General features: G+C 35.5%; 1 protein-coding gene across 2 annotated transcripts in view; it reads right to left on the reverse strand.

The window, feature by feature from the left end:
- The window catches only part of stau2 (staufen double-stranded RNA binding protein 2), a 140,241-nt gene that overhangs the window by 112,030 nt on the left and 3,910 nt on the right, over nucleotides 1-24,301 (reverse strand). For both annotated transcript variants that reach the window (XM_058765174.1, XM_058765175.1), the window contains exons 3-5: nucleotides 24,133-24,263; nucleotides 20,151-20,310; nucleotides 9,527-9,662 (exon numbers count right to left, since the gene is read on the reverse strand). In XM_058765174.1, the coding sequence (XP_058621157.1) occupies nucleotides 9,527-9,662; nucleotides 20,151-20,310; nucleotides 24,133-24,263 (427 nt within the window). The remainder of the gene's footprint in view (nucleotides 1-9,526; nucleotides 9,663-20,150; nucleotides 20,311-24,132; nucleotides 24,264-24,301) is intronic.

Here is a 24,301-nt window from a genome sequence, read left to right on the forward strand (position 1 = left end):
CTAAACCTAATAACTGGTTGTGCCACCCTTTGCAATCAAGCGTTCGCGATAACTGGCAATGAGTCTTTCACATCGCTGTGGAGGAATTCTGGCCCACTCTTCTTTGCAGAATTGTTTTAATTCAGCCACATTGGAGGGTTTTCGAGCATGAATGGACTGTTTAAGGTCATGCCACAGCATTTCAATTGGATTTAAGTCCAGACTTTGATTTGGCCACTCCAAAACCTTCATTTTTTTTTTCTTGAGACATTCAGAGGTGGACTTGCTGCTGTGTTTGGAATCATTGTCCTGCTACATAACCCAAGTGTGCTTGAGCTTGAGGTCACAAACTGATGGCCGGACATTCTCCTTCAGGATTTTCTGATAGAGTGCAGAATTCATGGTTCCTTCAATTATGGCAAGTCATCCAGGTTCTGAAGCTGCAAAGCAGCCCCAGACCATCACACTACCACCACAATGTTTGACTGTTGGTATGATGTACTTTTTATCAAATGCTGTGTTGGTTTCACGCCAGATGTAACGGGACACACACATTTCAAAAAGTTCAACTTTTGTCGTATCAGTCCACAGAATATTTGCCCAAAAGTCTTGGGGATAATCAAGATATTCTTTGGCAAATGTGAGACGAGCCTTTGTGTTTTTTTGGTCAGCAGTGGCTTTTGCCTTGGAACTCTCCCATGGATGCTGTTTTTGCCCAGCCTCTTTCTTATTGTTGAATCATGAACACTGACCTTAATTGAGGCAAGTGAGGCCTGCAGTTCTTTAAATGTTGTTCTGGGCTCTTTTATGACCTCCTGGATGAGTCGTCATTGCGCTCTTGGAGTAATTTTGGTAGGCCGGCCACTCCTGGGAAGGTTCACCACTGTTCCAAGTTTTCTCCATTTGTGGATAATGGCTACTGACCGTGGTTTGCTGGAGTCCCAAAGCCTTGGAAATGGCTTCATAACCCTTTCCAGACTGATACATGTCAACTATTTTGTTTCTCATCTGTTTATGAATTTCTTAAGATCGCGAAATCGATGTGTTGCTCTTTAAACATGCTTCACTTTGTCAGACAGGTTCTATTTAAGTGATTTCTTGATTCAACAGGTCTGGCAGTAATCAGGCCTGGGTTTGGCTAGTGAAATTTAACTCAGCTTTCTAAAATAATGTGGTTAATCACAGTTCTTTCATGATTTATTAGAAGGGGGCAAGCACTTTTTCACACAGGGCCAGGTAGGTTTGGACAGCTTTTTTCCCTTAATAAATGAAATCATCATTTAAAAACTGCATTTTGTATTTACTTGCATTATCTTTGTGTAATATTAAAATTTTTTGATGATCTGATTCTTTTACGTGTGACAAATATGCAAAACATTTAAAAATTAGGAAGGGGGCCAACACTTTTTCACACCACTGTATGTGTATATCATCTATATTATATATAAATATAAATATTTTTCCTTAATATATAGGTCAACATGTATGTGTGTGTATTTATATATACACATAATAAATATACAAAGTACACACACATATAGTATGTAAACAAACTGATTTTGAATTGATTGATCGCGATTAATTGTTTTGCAGCCCTATAAAACAAATAACAAAATTACTAATAATTAAACAAATGAAAATTAAAACTGATAACAAAAATAAAATCCAACTCAAAATATTAATAAAAACTATTATAGTGTATAATATGAAAATGACACTGGTAACGCATCGGTTATGCTTATTTAAAAACACTAATAATTGAATAACACTCTGAAACCTTTAATAAACCTCAAAATAAACATAAATTGTCCATACTGTACATTATAAATATAGTAAAAAATATTTTTATATTTTATATTTATTATTATATTATGTTTTATTATTGTTATTTATTACCATCATCATCATATATTTATATAATTATGTAATAACAAATAAATACATTTCAAAATGATACTGAATATTATATCTAGAGACTAAAATATAACTCATTTGACTAATAAGCACTTATAATACCCTAGCAACCACCCAGAAACCCTAGAAACCACATAGCAATGCAAAAATTACACTCAGATGACCATGAGAATCACATAGAAACATCTTGGCAACACCTAAGCGTTTCAGCGGCGACTTTTGCTCTTCATTAAAAGCAAAAATCTTTGAAAAACAAAAAAGCATAATTACATTAAAATGAAAGTTACAGAATCGTGAAGCGTTCCGCGGTAACCTAAGAGCTGCACATAAACCTCTGCTTTATGAGTTACCGCCAATTTGTTCTGTTGACACAATTTTCTGCCTGAAGGCCTCGAACAGAAGCAGGGCCGGGGTCACTTCTGCATTTGATACTGATATTGGGTAAATAAGTGATTATTCTGGCAGCTGCTTATGAGAGGAAGTCCAGCACCCTAATAACAGCACTTTTATTAAATCGTTTATTAACTGTGGATTCTGGCAGCCTTGTGGATGTGCGTCTGGACATAGACATCATATTGCTGGAATGCTTAATGGATTCTCCAAAGAGCTGTTTGGTAGGCCTTTATAAGAGTACAGTACTGGCCACTAGTTAATGATTACTTGCGTGTGAAATGACTTGATTATTAATGTGACATCATACAGAAAGTAATTGGAGGTTCACTGTTCTTTCTGGCCTGGTTTTCAGCCATGAGTCTCTTGTAAATGCAGTGGCTGGGTAATGTCTGGATTCTTGCACTCCAGGCTTCTTTTTAGCAAGCTTAGTTGTTTAATTAGACATTAAATATTTCATTAAATATGTAAATATAAATATCTGAATTAAATACATTACCATTTAAAGTTTGGGCAAGTATGATTTTTTTTTTTTTTTTTATGTTTTTGAACAAACACAATAAAAACATGAAATATTACAATTTGAATATCTTTGAATATATTTAAAATGTTTGAATATATTGTAATATATTCCCGTGATGGCCGTCATTACATGATCCTTCAGAATTCATTCTAATATGCTGATTTGGTGCTCAGGAAATATTTCTTATTATTATTATCAATGTTGAAATATTGATAAGAAGCTGCTTAATATATTTGTGGAAACCATGTTTCATTTTTTCAGGATTCTTTGATGTATAGAAAGTTCAGAAAAACAGCATTTATTTGAAATATAAATCTTTTGTAACATTCTAAATGTTTTTACTGTCACTTTCAATCAATGCAATTGAATGAAACTATACATTTCTATGATTGTCTTTAAAACAATCATACCCCAAACGTTTGTACAGTAGTATGCATTCTATACATCTTTGAATTTCTTAAAAGTTATCAATCAATTAGCACTATAATTAAAATCATGTTTCTTTTATGAACTGATATGAACTCAAACTATGATTAAGTGAATCTTTTTCATTAATATTTAATCATTTCATTAATTAATCTCATGAGACACTTCCGTGGCCTAATGGTTAGAGAGTCGGGCTTGTAACCTGAAGGTTGCTGGTTCGATTCTCGCGCCGGCAGGAATTGAAGGTGGGGATTGTGAATGAACAGCACTCTCTCCACCTTCGATACCATGACTAAGGTGCCCTTGTTGCTCCCCGGGCACTGGAGTAAGGCTGCCCACTGCTCCGGGTGTGTGTTCACTACTCACTGCTGTGTGTGTGCGCTTGGATGGGTTAAATGCAGAGCACCATTTCGAGTATGGGTCACCATACGTGACGACTTAACTTAACTTAACTTAACTTAAATAATTCAAATATAATATTTGATGCCAATCAAGTTTTTTTCTTTTAATCAATTTACCGTAGAACAATGTTAGACAAAGTTGACATTAAACCAACTATTTACTGTTTTTAAACTATTTAACCAAAATCTTGATATAAAAAGGTTCAGAAATTCTGAACTTATTGGAAACAAAAAGAAAGAGTGGGTTATAATTACCACATTATTGGTTAATTAAAAAAAAAAAAAAAAAACAATTTTTTAATTCCAAAAATGTGTTGCCATTTTTTTTTTTTTTTAAATAGTGAGAAAGTGCAGAAAAGGGAAACATTTTCAGAACCTTTGCATTGAGGCTTAACAGCATGTGCCTGGCTTGGCAACTTGAGGAGCAGTCAACCTAAGTAAGTGTTAAATAGACAGATGCAAACAGTAATTCACAAAACACTCTTTGGTGAAGGGTGTTTAAAATGATACCTAACTGTTTTCTCAGTGTTTTATGAATTCCTGTGAGGCCTGAAGATTTCTTCTACAAATTTCATTATGCAGAGCTCTATTTTGGCCATAAGAGTCCATTTATGTCTATCTTAATGTCAGTCATGGTCACCGGCTTTATCTTTGACTCAAATGGAAAGATAAATCAATTCCAGTGAACAAAGATTTCCCCTTTGACCACAATTCAGTTTGATGAGAAACCATGAAATACTGAAAACGGAAAGATAGTGTACTGACTAAATGTATTTTTTGTAGCAAAAGTGTGGTTGGTTGAGGGAGTGGGTGTTGAGAAAAGCACCATACTTTTACCATCTTATCTTGCCAACAGCCATGCCACAAACATAAATCATCACTTGATTTCCCAGTACCCTCAGATAATCTAAAAAAAGGAGACGAAAGTGCCAAAACTGAGCTGAGAAAAGCCTCTTGACTAAAAATGAAACTCTGAAGGTCATACCATAACAGGTTTCAAAATGACATTTCTTTCTCTCTATCTCTGCTCTTAGATGTAGGGTTGTGTGGTGCATAGTTGAAAAAAGTAAATGTTAAAGTTTAACAATATTCAAACCCTATCAATTAAAGGGTGTGAAAATGCATTGCATGATTTGACAATGAAAACTGTGTTGATTCTGACAATTAATCATATATTTTTATAACGATTAAAAATGCACCGAAATTAATTCTATTCAGAAACACTGAAACTGAAATTACAGTTTTTATTTAGCTGTAAACCCAAACCGAAAATGCAAAATATTTAATAACCAATTGATCAAATTTATTTAATAATCAACACTCAAAACTGAGTTGTATATATTAAATTACACATAAGCTAGTTTTAAAACAAGGTTAAAAATATAAACATTTAAAAGGTGGCTGTAATAAAACTTATAGGGCCGTCAAACGATTAATCGCATCCAAAATAAAAGTTTATTTTTACACACACACACTTACATATACATGCATACGTGTATATTTATTGTGTGTATGTATGCATGTATATGTAAGTGTGTGTGTGTAAAAATAAACTTTTATTTTGGATGCGATTAATATTAACACATATTAACATATTTTGAATGCGATTAATTGCAATTAATCATTTGACAGCCCTACTATAATAATAATAATAATAATACCCATACAAAGACCATCTCAGAGTATGTAAAAATAAGGAAAAAAGGTCACAGATGAAATTAAGAAAGGTAAATTTGTGTCATTCATATTCAAGTGTTTCCATTTCAGTAAAGCAAGTTAATGGTTGATATTTTCTTGCTCAGTTATGATAAATGCAATTTGAAAATATGCTCAAAATGTTTGAAAAAATATTTTTAATAAATATTATACGCTATTAAGGGATAATTGTTCATCCCATGACCCTGCCTGAAAAAAAAACCCCATCTCACAGCAATTTGTACATATTTTACAAGATGGCTAATTCATACAAATTCGTATGACCTGGCTCAATTCATACATTTTGTGAAAAATCATATGTATTTACGAGGTGGAAAATTCGTAGGAATTCCTACAAATGACTACCCCTAAACCTACCCCTCACATAAATTCATACGAACTATCCAACTCGTAAAATACAAACAAATTGGTCATGAGATAGAGTTGGCCTGACTTATAGTTTAGTAAATATTCCAGTTGTTTATTTGATATGCAAATCTAGCATGCATATTTAATGGACTACCTATCGTCTGTTTGTATGGAGGTATGTATTTACTATGGATACGGAGATATCATAATGACGGCAAAATCTGGTATTGATCCAACCGTGCCCCAGAGGCACGTTATCTTTATTGCAATCAAAACAAACCAAGGTGCTGATTTGGCCTAGACAGTGACGCATTTCCACCTCCACTACGCCGGCTCACCTAGCAAACTCTCTTCCTCTGAGCTTCCAGTCTTTTCAGCCACAGCTCAATATCAGACCAGGAAATATCACTGGAGAGGATCGACAGCAATTATCCTCATTATTGTTACAGTTAAACACCGACGCAATGTTACTGTCATGCCCAAATGAGAGAAGGTGAGGTCGTCCCGGAAAAGACCCATCCAAATTTCGACTCTGAAAGAATGCAGGAGCTCCCCAAAGAAGATGTTGTTAGGAGCACAAAGCCTGATGTTAGTCACAAAGAGCAAAGGCCTGGATAAATGAAGTAATTGTGCGATGCTACCTGACTGCAGCTCAGTTCCCACTCAGAGCCACACGTGATTGGATAAGCTGAGAAAGGATGGGAGTCCAGATTTGGTCTTTAGTGTAACTAAGCTGTGATAATGAGGAGTTACAACTCTTGGGTACATGATTTGGTTCTCAGAAAGGATGCTTTTGTTAATCTGCATCACTGCAGTCTCGATGGACTGAGAGAGGACACTAACAGTGAGCTGATACAGATTAAAGTCAGTTAGCCAGGACTGTAATGAGAGTATGTGCATTTGTTTACATCACAACCAAGTCCAAGTATACACAACCTTTCAAAAATTTGGGGTCAGTACATTTTTCTTTACAGAAATTAATTATTTTATCCAGCATGGATGCATTAAATTGATTGCAAGTGATGTTAAAGACATTTATAATATTACAAAATATTTATATTCCAAATAAATTGTGTTCTTTTCAACTTTTTATTCATCAAAGAATCCTAGGGGGGAAAATGTATGATTTTCACAAAAATATTAAGCAGCACAACTGTTTTCAACATTAATAATAAAAATGTTTCTTGAGCACCAAATCAGCATATCAGAATGATTTAAAATATATTAAAACAGAAAACAGGTATTGTACTTATATTTTACAATATTACTGTTTTACTGTATTTTTGATCAAATAAATGCAGGCACGGTGAGCATCATGAAAACCAACCACAAACTTTTATATTGTAGAGCATACGACACAAGGGATAATCAATGTTGATTATCCCGTTTATGCCATGGTCATTTTCCAGCATTTACATATTCAATTTGTTAATAATATTTGCGCTGCAATATTTGACCGAAACGATAAAAATGACGGTTATTTTCGTCTGTATTACTATTCAACTGTAACTGTATGTTACTATGGTTACCAATGTTTATAGGAAGCGCATTAATATAGAACATGATTAAACTGACCTGGAACTACCTATGCAGTTCAATTAATTTAATCAACACCTGCCAGCCAATCAGAATCGAGTATTCAGACAGACCATGGCATAAATGTACATATATAATGTATAACGTTATCTAAGCCTGTTAGTCCGAATATGCAAAAAATACCAGCACAAATTGAGTTGGAATGGAGCATTTACATGATATTTAATGCACTTACTGAAGGGGGAAAAGCAGTTTTTAACATATTTGAATATATTTGATTAATATTTCTCTGTGGTCCGCTTATATAAAGTTAGTAAAGTTTTTTGTTTTGTTTATTTATTTACTTAAATAATACAAACAAAAAAAGCTTTCGCTTAGTTTTCATGACCAGACAAATCCCTCAGAGGGATATGCAGAGCCGTAGGTGCTACACCAAGCTAAGAACAGCACAAAATGTTACTTTATTAACTCGGCCTGTCAAGTCATGGTGTATTCCAATATATTAATCTGTCTACAGAAGCACACATCAAGCTTACTCTGATTTCAGAACTCAGTATATACTGTATCTTAAAAGATTCCTCATGATATGATCCCTTTAAGTACCACTGCATAAATCAAAATACATTTTTGCTAATCAATACCATTTCTGATTAAAGCACACATATTCTGTCAATGCTCTCAATCTCATAATCCCTCAATTCACTGCAGCCATGCCATTAGTCTTCTCCATAATGAACAGTACAGACACAACATCGATATTTTAATAAAACCATAAATTAGAGAGCTGTAATTAAGCGACTCCATGTTTAAATTATGTGAGGCCTGTAACACCTCTGAGAGGATCTGTGTTGAAAGTGGAGAGTGCAAAAGACTTAAGAGCAGGCTATAATTCATATGCAACACCCTTAATATCTACAACAGTCCCCCACGGTGGTCTCCGGCCAGGCTCTGCACCAAAATGATGTAATCGCACAGAGGATCCGATTTACTTTGGCTCCTTGTTGTATTACTATTTCAAAGACTACATCATAGAAATTCTAGATGCGCAGCGGAGAAACATATATACATTTTCTTCCATAAAATCACTACACGCAGGCCCTTTAACGCTTTTTGATATCAGGTTGAGATCTTAGCATTACAAGACTCAGGTTTCTCACCTCGTCTTTGTTCTCAGTGTCCATTGAGCTTCAGTCGAAAGCAAATGTCTAAATATAAGCTTCAAATGACAGCAGGATTAAGGTGTAATGTGCTTTTTGTAATGTAGTGTAGTTTTCCGATTAACGTCAACGTTGCTTCTCGCCGATCATTCCTTTTAGCTGATGAACACGTCAGTGTTGGCGTGTTTCTTTTCATCCTCGCCGGTTTATCTGGAAAAAACCTGACTGACAAATAGCAAATCCAAGTTTGCAAAATTGTAGATTCTGAGCTAAATGTGCCCTCAAATGCTAGACGTATGAAAGATTGAAAAATAAGTATTTAATTTGATATTCCAATGGGACGGATGCTAACGTGGACAGGTCATGTGACTTGCGTTCAGCTTCAAAAACCATGAGCAAAACTTTGCAAGGTACAACAAAATACAACCCAGGCTATATTAAACACGAGTTCACTTGCAATCCATAGTGACCACAATGTGTGCTGTGAATTATTGGCTGTCAAGAACACGAAACCTTCAAAATTCTAAATATACTGTATTTAGAAACGAAACACTCAAACTATGAAGACGAGTCAGTTTTTCCAAAAGAAAGCTGTGGGATCTGAGCACATCATAGCATCATCCAAACACATGGCAATATTAATCCTTTTCAATATTTCATATTAAGAGCAGTTGTGTTTACTTTTAGGTTTCTGTTAGTGTGCTGGATTGCCTTTCGATGTCCATCCAGTGTAAACTATGGTGGGTAAGTGAAGCAAAAGTCTGAAGTCATAAGGGCTGAGAAAAAATAAGGCAATAGTGCCACCTAATGGTAATGAGCAGAACTTATTTTTATGTTCCCATAAATTGTCCTCTTGGCCAACAATCAAAGCTTAGTACAAAATCACATATCAGGCATTATTAAAATATTGAATACAGTAGTCAATCTCTAAAATCAGAAAGCCAATAGTTCACTTAAATGCACTCCAATAATAATGCATCTACCAGAACCATACTAGAATTATAACATTCATTCACAACAATAACAGTTCCAGGTAGGAATTTTAAAGAAACATTATATCAACTTTCAGCACCGAAACGCTTCAGAGACACTGAAGTCCTAAGAAAAATCACATATGCACAGGCTGAAGGACGTACCTCTGGTTGAACATTCCTCTAAAGTTGTAATTGGCTCTGTAGTTGGGAATGGGTTTGGGGTCCAGGGGTCTGTAGATAGCTGGCTCCCCTCGCTTCATGGCCAAGCCATTCAACTCCACTGTAGGAGTGATGCTGCCTGGAAAAAGGAAATAGATGGATCATCTTGTATAAAATGTAAAATATTTGATCATCCTCCATTTGACTATAATATTTATAGTGCCTAAACTTTCTTTTTTTTTTTTGCAAACAAATGATCAAACTATAATTGGCTGGCTTACAATTCCACCCTGGACCCCCGCTGAATGTATGATTTTCTGATTAAAGCATAGGCCTACATAATAAAATTAACGATGTGCAAGACTAGTCAACTAGGTAACAGGTTCAGAGATATGTCCACACAGAAGATGAGCAAGGTGAGGGAGTATTTTGACTTTGAAGAAAATGTATTGATTTTGCATATCATGTCAAACTAGCTTATAACAATTAAGCTTGCTTATAAGCTTGTTATATTACCGGTTATGAGGGACAATACAGTATAACATTTTTTTATACCGGATTAAAGGGAAAATATTATGAATTTAACTTACTTGACAAAAACAGACCCTATATCAATATCCTAACAAACAAAATACCTTTAAGTAAAGCTTCCCGGTACGTGTCAAGTTTTCAGATTTTCGTCAGAAATGTAAAAATCTATTGTATATTCTTTTCAGTTTCCATCATTTTTAGCATTAATTTCCTTTTAGCATTAAAAACCTTTTTTCAGTTTTTTACCCATTTCTACGCATACATTGAGTGATCTCTCACAAATTGCTTGGTTCCTCCTTTGTAAGTCACTTTGGATAAAAGTGTCTGTCAAATGCATAAACGTAAATGCAAAAATCTCCATCTTATTTTTTCTACTTGCTACTTTGCACTTTTTGTTAGAAAATTAGTTCTGTCAAACGATTAATCATGATTAATCGCATACAAAATAAAAGTTTTTGTTTACATAATATACAGGTGCATCTCAATAAATTAGAATGTCGTGGAAATGTTCATTTATTTCAATAATTCAACTCAAATTGTGAAACACGTGTATTAAATCAATTCAATGCACACAGACTGAAGTAGTTTAAGTCTTTGGTTCTTTTGATTGTGATGATTTTGGCTCACATTTAACAAAAACCCACCAATTCACTATCTCAACAAATTAGAATATGGTGACATGCCAATCAGCTAATCAACTCAAAACACCTGCAAAGGTTTCCTGAGCCTTCAAAATGGTCTCTCAGTTTGGTTCACTAGGCTACACAATCATGGGGAAGACTGCTGATCTGACAGTTGTCCAGAAGACAATCATTGACACCCTTCACAAGGAGGGTAAGCCACAAACATTCATTGCCAAAGAAGCTGACTGTTCACAGAGTGCTGTATCCAAGCATGTTAACAGAAAGTTGAGTGGAAGGAAAAGGTGTGGAAGAAAAAGATGCACAACCAACCGAGAGAAGCGCAGCCTTATGAGGATTGTCAAGCAAAATCGATTCAAGAATTTGGGTGAACTTCACAAGGAATGGACTGAGGCTGGGGTCAAGGTAGAACTGGACTGTTGCCCAGTGGTCCAAAGTCCTCTTTTCAGATGAGAGTAAGTTTTGTATTTCATTTGGAAACCAAGGTCCTAGAGTCTGGAGGAAGGGTGGAGAAGCTCATAGCCCAAGTTGCTTGAAGTCCAGTGTTAAGTTTCCACAGTCTGTGATGATTTGGGGTGCAATGTCATCTGCTGGTGTTGGTCCATTGTGTTTTTTGAAAACCAAAGTCACTGCACCCGTTTACCAAGAAATTTTGGAGCACTTTATGCTTCCTTCTGCTGACCAGCTTTTTAAAGATGCTGATTTCATTTTCCAGCAAGATTTGGCACCTGCCCACACTGCCAAAAGCACCAAAAGTTGGTTAAATGACCATGGTGTTGGTGTGCTTGACTGGCCAGCAAACTCACCAGACCTGAACCTCATAGAGAATCTATGGGGTATTGTCAAGAGGAAAATGAGAAACAAGAGACCAACAAATGCAGATGAGCTGAAGGCCACTGTCAAAGAAACCTGGGCTTTCATATCACCTCAGCAGTGCCACAAACTGATCACCTCCATGCCACGCCGAACTGAAGCAGTAATTAAAGCAAAAGGAGCCCCTACCAAGTATTGAGTACATATACAGTAAATGAACATACTTTCCAGAAGGCCAACAATTCACTAAAAATGTTTTTTTATTGGTCATATGAAGTATTCTAATTTGTTGAGATAGTGAATTGGTGGGTTTTTGTTAAATGTGAGCCAAAATCATCACAATTAAAAGAACCAAAGACTTAAACTACTTCAGTCTGTGTGCATTGAATTGATTTAATACACGAGTTTCACAATTTGAGTTGAATTACTGAAATAAATGAACTTTTCCACGACATTCTAATTTATTGAGATGCACCTGTATGTATGTGCACTGTGTATATTTATTATGTATATATAAATACACACACATACAGTATATATATATATATATAGAAAATATTCACGTATATACATTTATATAATTGTATCTTATATTATATATAAATATATTTAATATATAAACAAATTTTTCTTAAATATATGCATGCATGTGTTTGTATTTATATATACATAAATATACACAGTATACACTATACACATATATATTATGTAAATAAAAACTTTTATTTTGGATGTGATTAATCGTTTGACAGCACTATAGAAAATGTTTTTTTTTTACTATTTATTCAAGTTTTTTAAAGTATCTAATATTTTGATCCTTAATTTCCATGATATAAATATTCTTAAGAATTAAAAGTTTGTTGTAATTTGAAAGTGTGTAGGCCTTCTTGCATTATTATGCTGTTATATTATGATTATATATTAAGTGGCATAAAATGGTCTTAAAATTACAATAAAATCGCTTATCAAAATTATTTCTGGGGCAATATATCGCACAACAAAAACTTCAAAACTTTAAAGTGCCTTTAAACCTGGATCAGCCTAATTGAGCAGATTATCGTGCCGATTTATGTTAAAGTGCCCCTATTATGGGTAATGAAAGGTTCATATTTTGGTTTTGGAAGTACCCAAAAACAGGCTGACATGCATGCAAGGTCAAAAAACACTTTCATTGTCTTATAATATGCGTTTATTTTTACCTTACTTGCTCAAGGACTCCCAAACGATTCGCTCAACGATTCATTTTTTCCAAGCCCCTCCTTTGCATGACGCTAATCTGCGGTGATTGGTCCGATCGGTCTCATTTCCATTTCATCATGCCTGTAATTGCCTGATAAAGCAGCGTTTGTGAGCGCAGTGCTGCTTTGTGTACAGCCTTACCGGGGAAACCGCTATTTTACCGCTCCAAAAAAGCGGCACCTAGTGGCAAAGAATGAATTGACCATATGCATGGAGAGCTATTTATAACTTCCGGTTAAAGATAAGCCAGCTCATACTCTTCCGGTGAAGCTCATTTTATGTGCTCTATATACAAGTAGAGACTCTCACAGAAACCTCTCCTGCCTCATTCTTATCAGGAACTGAGAAACAAAATAATTCCAATAATTACCGTAAATAATGATAGTGGAATTAACATACAGTTTCATGTTATTAAAGAACATAATTTTATATGCCGAGTCTGGTAATCCCAGGAAAGTACCCAGACACCAAGGCTAACTGTACATTTAAATGCTGACAAATAAACACTATCGTAACTGTTTAGGCAGTTAGGCTAATCTCTTAAACGACATCGTAATGGTAATCTCGATAATCAATATCTTACCTTCATAGCCATGAACACATTTTTAAAATCTTATACAATTTTAAAGCCTTTATTATTTCTCAACTCTGTGCAGTAAAATCCACATTATTAAAGGTTCACTTTTCATTCATGAAGATGACATGAAGAAATGTAGCAAAATAAAGACTTTTTAAGATGAAAATTAAATTCATTACTTTCATTCCTTTTATTTATAAAGCACTTTATAACTGCACCTGCAGACCAAAGTGCTGTACAATCAACATACAAGTACATACAATACACAGAATACAAAAATCCAATAAAAACACAGATACTAGCCCTACTCCTTGAAAGCTAATGACAAGAAATATATTTTAACCCCAGCTTTGAAAACATTTATGGATGTAATCTCTCTAATCTCAGATGGTAGGCTATTCCAAAGCCTTGGACCTGCAGCAGCAAAGGCCTGATCCCCTTTCAGCTTTAAATGAGTCCGTGGTACAGTAAGAAACAACTTGTTTGTTGATCTTAAAGACCTAGATGACTGTCGGAAAGTAATCAGCTCAAACACATAAGCAGGAACCATTCCATGCACTGCCTTGAACACATAAAACAGAACCTTATATTTTATCATAAAACCCACTGGTAGCCATCTGAGTGTGGCCAAGATAGGAGAGATGTGTTGACCTTTCTTAGCACTCACAAGCAGCCTAGCTGCTGCGTTCTGAACTAGTTGTAAGCGTGAAATAGAGGTCTGACAGGACCCAACATACAAAACATTACAATAGTCCAGACGAGACAATATAAAGGCATTAATAACCTTTTCTAAATCTTTCATCGACAAAATAGGTTTTAATCGAGCAAGAGACCTATTGTGGAAGAAACACCTCTTAACCACAGCATTAACCTGCTTGTCGAATTTCAAATCTGGATCGAACACAACTCCTAAATTCCTTATTTGGGCATGACAGTAGGCTGACCAAGGACCTAAATAAGTGGCCATGTCTGAGCATCCTCTGGTGGGGCCAAAAATCATAATATCTGTTTTACTTTGGTTTAACTGAAACAAATTGTGAGTCACCCAGCTCTTCACCTCTTCCAGACATGCCAAAAGTAAATTTGAACCACAATTCTCTCTATGTTTCAAAGGTAGATAAAGTTGTGTATCATCGGCATACAAATGGTAAGACCAATCGTATTTCCTAAAAATCGAGCCTAGAGGCAAAATATACAGGGAAAACAATACAGGGCCAATAACAGAACCCTGAGGAACCCCACAGGTAATAGAAGCTGTAGATGAAACAAAGTCACCATACTTCACAGAGAATACTCTATTCGCAAGATAAGACTTGAACCACTTTAAAACAGTCCCACGGATCCCAACTAAATGTGATAAACGCTTTAGGAGAATCCCATGATCTATTGTACCAAAGGCTGCACTCAAGTCCAATAAAATCAGAGCTGCAGAATTACCTGAATCTCTGATTATACGAAGATCATTTACAACTCTTAAAAGTGCAGACTCTGTGCTGTGACCCATCCTAAAACCTGACTGAAACTTGTCTAAGACCTCATTCTTCTCTAAAAAAGACATTTACTGTGAACAAACTATTTTTTCTAAAATCTTTGAGATGCATGGTAATTTTGAGATAGGCCGATAATTCTTCAAATATAGTGGATCTACAGGTGCATCTCAATAAATTAGAATGTCGTGGAAAAGTTCATTTATTTCAGTAATTCAACTCAAATTGTGAAACTTGTGTATTAAATCAATTCAATGCACACAGACTGAAGTAGTGTAAGTCTTTGGTTCTTTTAATTGTGATGATTTTGGCTCACATTTAACAAAAACCCACCAATTCACTATCTCAACAAATTAGAATATGGTGACATGCCAATCAGCTAATCAACTCAAAACACCTGCAAAGGTTTCCTGAGCCTTCAAAATGGTCTCTCAGTTTGGTTCACTAGGCTACACAATCATGGGGAAGACTGCTGATCTGACAGTTGTCCAGAAGACAATCATTGACACCCTTCACAAGGAGGGTAAGCCACAAACATTCATTGCCAAAGAAGCTGGCTGTTCACAGTGTACTGTATCCAAGCATGTTAACAGAAAGTTGAGTGGAAAGAAAAAGTGTGGAAGAAAAAGATGCACAACCAACCGAGAGAACCGCAGCCTTATGAGGATTGTCAAGCAAAATCGATTCAAGAATTTGGGTGAACTTCACAAGGAATGGACTGAGGCTGGGGTCAAGAGCCACCACACACAGATGTGTCAAGGAATTTGGCTACAGTTGTCCTCTCCTGAACCACAGACAACGTCAGAGGCGTCTTACCTGGGCTAAGGAGAAGAAGAACTGGACTGTTGCCCAGTGGTCCAAAGTCCTCTTTTCAGATGAGAGCAAGTTTTGAATTTCATTTGGAAACCAAGGTCCTAGAGTCTGGAGGAAGGGTGGAGAAGCTCATAGCCCAAGTTGCTTGAAGTCCGGTGTTAAGTTTCCACAGTCTGTGATGATTTGGGGTGCAATGTCATCTGCTGGTGTTGGTCCATTGTGTTTTTTGAAAACCAAAGTCACTGAACACGTTTACCAAGTAATTTTGGAGCACTTCATGCTTCCTTCTGCCGACCAGCTTTTTAAAGATGTTGATTTCATTTTCCAGCAAGATTTGGCACCTGCCCACAATGCCAAAAGCACCAAAAGTTGGTTAAATGACCATGGTGTTGGTGTGCTTGACTGGCCAGTAAACTCACCAGACCTGAACCCCATAGAGAATCTATGAGGTATTGTCAAGAGGAAAATGAGAAACAAGAGACCAAAAAGTGCAGATGAGTTGAAGGCCACTGTCAAAGAAACCTGGGCTTCCATACCACCTCAGCAGTGCCACAAACTGATCACCTCCATGCCACGCCGAACTGAAGCAGTAATTAAAGCAAAAGGAGCCCCTACCAAGTATTGAGTACATATACAGTAAATGAACATACTTTCCAGAAGGCCAACAATTCACTAAAAATGTTTTTTTTATTGGTCTTATGAAGTATTCTAATTTGTTGAGATAGTGAATTGGTGGGTTTTTGTTAAATGTTAGCCAAAATCATCACAATTAAAAGAACCAAAGACTTAAACTACTTCAGTCTGTGTGCATTGAATTTATTTAATACACGAGTTTCACAATTTGAGTTGAATTACTGAAATAAATGAACTTTTCCATGACATTCTAATTTATTGAGATGCACCTGTAAGTTAGGCTTTTTAAGAAGCGGCTGAACAACCGCTTGCTTAAGGCCCATTGGAACAACCCCATTATAAAGGCTACAATTAATAATGGAAGTAATACTTGGCCCAACGACATACGCCATCTCCTTGTGAAGACGTAAAGGAACCACATCACAACCACCAGAAGTTGGCTTTAAGCGAATAATGATGTCCTTCACTTGTGCCAATGATACCTGCTCAAATAGGTCGAAACTCCTGACACAAGTCGACGTCACCACAGGCTCAACAAACGGTGTAGGAAAACTAGATCTAATCATCTCAATTTTTTCTACAAAAATTGTCCAAAACATTTCACTTGTTTCTAACGAAGGAATCAAACCAAAACATTGGATGGGATTAAGAAGTCTATTAATAGTTGAGAAGAGGGCTGTAGGGGCATTACTGTGCAATGACATTGGAAAAATAATTTTGCCTCGCAGTTCTCACAGCAGCCTGATATTCTGAAAACCGTTGCCTCAAAATTTGAAGAGAAACCTGTAACTTATCCTTATTCCATTTCCTTTCGGCCTTCCTGCATTCCTGCCTAATCGCACGAGTATGATTATTAAGCCATGGTGCTGAATTAAACTTAGATTTCTGAACTTTATATGGAGCAACCTCATTCAAAATATCTGAACAGAATTAAACAATATCAACAGGTCATCTGGGCCAACAGCAGGAGAAAGAAACAATCAAATTCACAAATGAGGAAGAATTATAAATAACAGGCATATGATCAGACAAACCATAATTGTATACATCAATGTTGCTAATAGGAAGTCCCAAAGACAAGACCAAGTCCAAAATATGGCCTTGCTCATGGGTTGGACTAGTAACAAACTGTATCAAATTAAAAGAGTCCACTAATTGTAAAAACCATAGGCTTATTCGGGCAACACACATGGACATTTAAGTCAACAAGGATTAAAATATTGTCACAAATTGGCACAATATGTGATAAAAGCTCTGAAAACTGCTGTATAAAATCCTTATTGTATCTTGGTGGTCTATATATCAGAACACACAAAACAGTTTTCCAACCATCATACGTCATTACTTGCGCCTCAAAATTCTGATAATTCACTGTTGACAGAAGACGGCATTTAAATTTATTTCTAAAAACGCAAGCAAGTCCACCACCCCGACCAGTAGCTCTAGGGGTGCTAAAAAAGGAACAAACATGTGGAGAAAGTTCAATCAGGGGACTCATCTCGCCAACATTAAGCCAGGTTTCAGAAATAAGCAGAATATCCAAATCGAGTTTTATAAAAAAGTCATTTAAAATAAATGTTTTATTTAAAAACGATATTGCATTAACCTATGCCATTTTTACTGTAGCAGACTCCAATGGGAGTGGTAACGCTCCATCCAAACCGCTGCCGTCTTGCAACAACGCAGATTGTTCCAGTTTACTCCTCTCGAAACTTGTCGTTGACGCTGAACAACAATCCGCGAAGATGGCATCCAGGAGGCCGGCAATATCGGACGCAAACAGGAGTCTTTCGAGCCACATATCTCCCGAAGTCAAGTCTATCCGAGGTCCATGACGCTCTCGCTTTCACAGCGGTTCCCGCTCATCTGCCACGCTTCCGCCAGCGATTTCTCCGAGTCCGCCGGTACCCACAATCTAAACCCGTCCAAGGTTCCACGGGCATACATGGCATGAATCGCAGATAAAAACAACATTTTCAACCATCACTGCACAAATGTGAAGTAAGGTTTTGCAATCATAAGTCCAAAGAGAGTGATTAGTGCTGATAAAACATACAAATAAAAACAATAAAACAGACCACACAGAGCGACGTTATATTAAAAAAAAAAAAAAGAAATTACAGAAATTACCGTTATAACCAGGAGATGGGAGTAGACGATCACTCATTGGCTGCAGCTGCCATCACTTTGGCTTTATAATAAATATAACAAATTTAGTATATAAGCAAGTGCCCGAAAGTGCCCAAGGAAGTCACAAAGTCACTTGTCATTTAAAGAAATAAATAAGGCCAGACAACAGCCTATAGCCTAATGCTGAATTATACCTATAGTCAAATACAAATTAAATTGAAAGTGAAGTGACATGTGGCCAAGTATGGTGACCCATACTTGGAATTTGTGCTCTGCATTTAACCCATCCAAAGTGCACACACACAGCAGTGAACACACACACACACCGTGAACACACACCCGGAGCAGTGGGAAGCCATTTATGCTGCGGCACCCGAGGAGCAGTTGTGGGTTCGGTGCCTTGCTCAAGGTATCAGTCGTGGTATTGAAGGTGGAGAGAGCGCTGGACATTCACTCCCCCCACCTACAATTCCTGCCAGACCTGAGACTCGAACCCGCAACCTTTGGATTACGAGTCCGACTCTCTAAGCATTAGGCCACGACTTCCCAGATAAGTTGGTACAACAATTAAATAATGCATTCAATATTTTGAAATGTTTAGATTTAATTTTAATAACTACATCATTTAAGTTTTATCCAACACAGACTTGCTGCTGCTGTAGTTTTGTTAGTCTGAATCACTTAATGCACAGCTCTATTTTGACATCGGCTCGTCAGATGATTCATTCCGTTGCCACTGTCAATCACAACAATGACTTGTGGCATGATTTACCACATTCCCTCGTGTGAATTTAACATTCGTGTTTGTCATTCCTGAAACGGTATACGTGGAAGTTTGGTCCTCTTAGACAAACAAAATTTTTCTCCAAATTGTGAATTGATTATGTAGAGAAACCGAGCAAAGGGCGTTCCCCTTACAGCACAGTACAGTTGACCGGAAATGACTGAACTGGCTTATCTAAAACCAGGAAGTAATTGTGCATATGGTCAATTTGCCTTTTCATTCAGACCAACACGAAAAGACCAGCAAGTGGGCGGGCAATATGCTACTGTTTCATGTTGACACCAACATAAAACGGCTTGGGATTCGTTTTAAAGACGACTCGTTTCAATGATTCAGAGTCGAGAGAGACAAAAACATTATACACGGCGCACTTTCAGATTTAAAACTTTGTAGGATGTTTTCATTCATTTAGAGCTGTGTTACACACTGCATGAAAGGTCATTTTCAAAAATCCATAATAGGGGCACTTTAACTAACTTTTATTTGAGGAATTCTGTTTATAATTATAATTAGGCTATAAAGTTTGTACTTTTTGGTCCTGTACTGGCTACTGATTCAGCTAATTTTAATTCATTTCATTTAATATTTCATTTTATTTATTTTATTCTATTTAGAATTTGGTTAAATATTTATACCCCCGGTTTCACAGACAAGGCTTAAGCCTAGTCCAAGACTAAAATGTAAGTCTGAGCTGTTTCAACTGATAGAAGCTTGCACTGATTAATCCTAAAACATGTCAGTGTCTTTGTTTTGTCTCATTGCACCAGTAATGTTTTTTTTTTTATAAAAATTACATTACTTAAATGTCCTAATTGAACTATGGCCTAATCCTGGTTTAGTTTAAGCCCTGTCTGTGAAACCAAGCCATAGTGGTTTCAGGTGGTGGACCTATAATACCACCCTGGACCCCCGTTGAAAGAAGCTGCTGTACTTTACAGCATACTCCTGGTCGTAGTGTGTCCCTGTGCAACGTCGGTACCTGGGTTGCTGTTGCTGTCATCTTTAGGTGAGCGGGGAGGAGGCCGGGGGAGAACGCTCTCTGTCAGGGCCTTGGTAGCTGCAGAGTGCTGAGCCTTTTTGATGCTGCTGCCTTCTGACTCCCATAACTGGTTACCCAAGCACAGCTGCACCGTGAAGATCTGCACACACAATCCAGCAGGACAGCTAAGCTGATTGCTTTCTAGACTATAACAGTGAAAGTTTTCAGCAAATACCTTCAACTCAAATCAATATTTCATGTCCATGTATTTATTTATTTGCTAAGTACCCATGCAATAAGTGTAATAATGTATAGTCAGCATGATGATACAAGATCCTGATCGCACTGTCAGGGTTTACTTTGCAATAATTACTGTACATTACCCCTTACTTACTAAGCTTTTTTAACAGATTTAGGCTTTTGGCAGCAATAGACCTACTTTTCCAAGAAGATCTAAAAGGGTCAACTGATAGACAAGATTTGAGTGCTTTCAAAACAAATATGATAAATATTCCTTTTTAAATATTTATATTAATAATGTAATAAATTACATTAAATGTAATCTCTGCAGTTACATTTTTGCTTAAATTTAAACTGCAGAGTTTAATCTGCAGTTTAAGGTTAAAATCCTACTGACTGGCAACGTTTAGCTTTTTTTTTTCTTTTTTATTGCAGAAAAGGGTAACATTCAAATAATAACAATACAAAATATAAACAAATAAGACAAAAGAAAAATAAATAAATAAAAAGCATAGCTCACATTCAATTTTAACGAATAAGGATATTACGAAGTACCAGAGGGATTGAAGAGTGTATCATTGTATTTTAAACATTTCACAGACTTTTTGTTTTTTAAAAGTCTTATTGAAGAAATATAAAAGTCAGTCAGAAAAAAACTAATTTAACATAGGAGATGAATTAAGAAATTTCTGTTTATGTATGTGAAATTTTGCTGATAAAATAAAAAGGTTAACAATAAATTCTAGATCCTTATTGCTTTTATTTTCATAATACAAGATAACATCCTTTAAAGTAAAGCAATAATTAATATTCATTAAACTAAATATAAAATCTGCCAAATCAATCCAAAACTTGTTTACGACATAACAGTCAGTATCTCTTTCTCATTATTACAAAAACAGCATATCTCATCAATATCGGAGAATCTTGATATTAAAGATTTAGAAGGGTAAATAGTATGTAGAATTTTGAAGTGCATTTCTTTTATTTTATTATTAATACAATATTTAAAAGGAATTAACCAAGCTCTTCTCTAGTCAATATTCTCAATTTTAGAGTTCCAAAAACATTTCCCTCTGGGAAATAACAAATATGTTTGTTATTGCATTTTTTCTCAGTTAGCTCAACGCCTTCTAAAATTAATTTTGGGTTTGTCACAGATAAAGAATTATAACAAATATGACTTGAGACAAGTTGACGAAGTGTTACAGGAATAGTTTTAATTAAATTCTCTAAACTGTTCTGGAAAGCTGTAAGTTGACATGAATTGTTCGTAAGTTAAAAGATTCCCAGAATTGTCAAACATTTTTATAAGATGATTAATGTCTCTGTTGAACCAATTTCTTAAAAATAAAGATTTATTTGAAGCAGTTATATTTCCATTATTCCAAATGAAAGAGGTGTGGGAAGAGAAATTGTGACAGTGATAAATTTTCCAAGCGAGAAGTGCTTGCTGATGAAATTTGGATAATTTGAGGGGGATTTTAGAAATATTATAATCACACGTTAACAGAAATTTCAAGCCACCGATTTGATTAAAGAGACTATGAGGAATATGGTTCCAAAGAGAATTATCACTTAAGCCAGTTAATCTTAAAGGTCTTATTTACGTCCTCAAAATAAAGCATCTCCAGACGTCCTTCAGCCTTCTTATTAGTGAGAACCCTTTTTTGTTTTAAAAGTCTTTGGAATTTATTTTTCCAAATAAAAGAGAAGAACAAATTATTAATATCCTTGCAGCTAGAATCTTTAACATGCAGTGATAAAGCAGGATAAACAAACCGAGCATAATAAGGCACAACCATAAATGGAAAGATCACGTTGTAACCAGCAATTTAACACTGCTTTTGTCTTCTTTAATCTAGAGGAAAAATGTTTTTTTTTTAACAAAAATTCCTAAGTATTTGACAGAGGATTTTACTGGAATGTTCATTATATATTTATCATGTAAAGTGTGTAAAGTGTGTAAAGGGAGAAATTCACGTTTAGAGAAATTTAAAGTTAAGCCAGAAGCCCTTGAAAAATTATTGATGAAGGAAATAGCATTGGGAATAAAAGATCCACGGGTTAGAATTGGGATATTTAAGTACATTATCAAAAATTTTAAGACCTTGGATTTCATCATTATTGACAATACCGACTGATAATAATTCAACAAAAAAGGGGAAATTGGGCAACCTTGATGCACTCCGCGATTAATATTGAATCTTTTAGCGGTGGAGGTATTAAGAATCACAGAGCTACTAATATCAGTGTAAAACATCTTAACAATATTAAAAAAATGATTCCCAAAACCAAAAAGTGCTATAGTTTTAAACAAGAATTCATGTTCAACTGTGTCAAACGCCTTAAAAAATCCCCCAAAAAAGAATCATCGCACCATCTTCTACATTCTCAGCATAGTCCAAAAGCATAGCCTAATATTATTAGTTATGTGACGACCTCTTAGAAAGTCTGTTTGATATTCACTGATTATGTTATTTAACCCTTTCCGTAATCTGTTGGCAAATACCAAAGTAATTAGTTTATAATCAATTGTTAGAAGGGAGATCGAGATCCAATTTTCTAAAAGATGTGGGTCTTTATCAGGTTTAGCAATTAACGAAATGACTCCCTGTTTCATGGTAGTAGACATTTCACCACTATCTATACATTCAATGAACATATTATAAAGAGGATTTTCAATTTGTTCTCAAAAATGTAAATAAAATTCTACTGTCAGCCCATCTATAGGTGCTTTCCTAAAGAAGAGCATCTTTAACCTCAAGACGGGTTATGTGTGAATCCCATAAATCATGAAATTCTTTAGCAATAGTAGGAATGTTCTGATTAATTATTTTAATGAAATTTAATCTCGAATCAAATTTAGAGTTATATAAATTACTATAAAAGGAAAAAACTGAATCAGAATTTTTTTTAGGGTCTGTACAAGGGCTTCCATTAATATCTAAAGCTGATAAAGTATTTCTTTTAAGATTTATTTTCTCTAGGGTGAAAAAATAGCTTTATTTTAGTATTTTTTTTTTCACCCTCTTCTAGCCATTTTGCCCTTGAACGTATAAAAGCACCTGTAGCTAGATCAAGGTAGATCAAATCTAGTTTAGATTGAATTTCATCTTCTTTAGTAAGAATTTCCTTCTGTTCTAATATACATAAATTATCAAGTAATTCTATTTCCTTTTGTTTACTGATTTTATTTTTTTTTTTTTTTTTTTTATTCTTTACTGCGTTTAACTGCAATCTTTCTGACATTATATCTGAAAAATTCCCATTTATTTTTAAATCCTTCATTTAATCCTCCAAAAATATCTTTGGCAATATTTTTAACACAAGCATTAAAGTTATCATCTTTAAGAACATTATTATTAAATTTCCAGTACCCTCTAGGCAACGTTTAGCATTCAAAATGTAGTGACAGTGATGATGGCATAATTTGCATACTGAAATGTGATTGAACATACTTTATCTTTCTCTCATTTATTTAACCAATTATAACCACATTTACCCCATATGTTAATTATCGTGTGCTCAGTTTCATGACAAGAGCAAAGCATGTCAGTTAGCAAGCCTAAGCTCACAAAAAATGTTATACTTTGTTGTCTTGTAAGCACTGGTATTTCTTTCAGAATGTTTAATGTTTCATGAAGTTATAAATAGGATGTATTTTTCCATTAGCTCAAGTCAATACATTTTTAATCAAAAAACTACAATAGCCTTTATCACAGTTCTTCATTAACAATACCTTAGCATGTGCTGGCCCTTTCTCATTCAGCAACTTGTATTGAGGTTGAATCCTGTTGAAACGGGCTAACTCATTCACCAAACACATGGGAGTTTTCTCTTTAGGGTTTGCCATGTTTTCTTGAGGAGGGCCTGTCAGAAAGAAACACAGCTTTTAAACACACGCAAGA

This window comes from Onychostoma macrolepis, chromosome 24 (assembly GCF_012432095.1).
Source record: "Onychostoma macrolepis isolate SWU-2019 chromosome 24, ASM1243209v1, whole genome shotgun sequence".
NCBI classification, from domain to species: domain Eukaryota; kingdom Metazoa; phylum Chordata; class Actinopteri; order Cypriniformes; family Cyprinidae; genus Onychostoma; species Onychostoma macrolepis.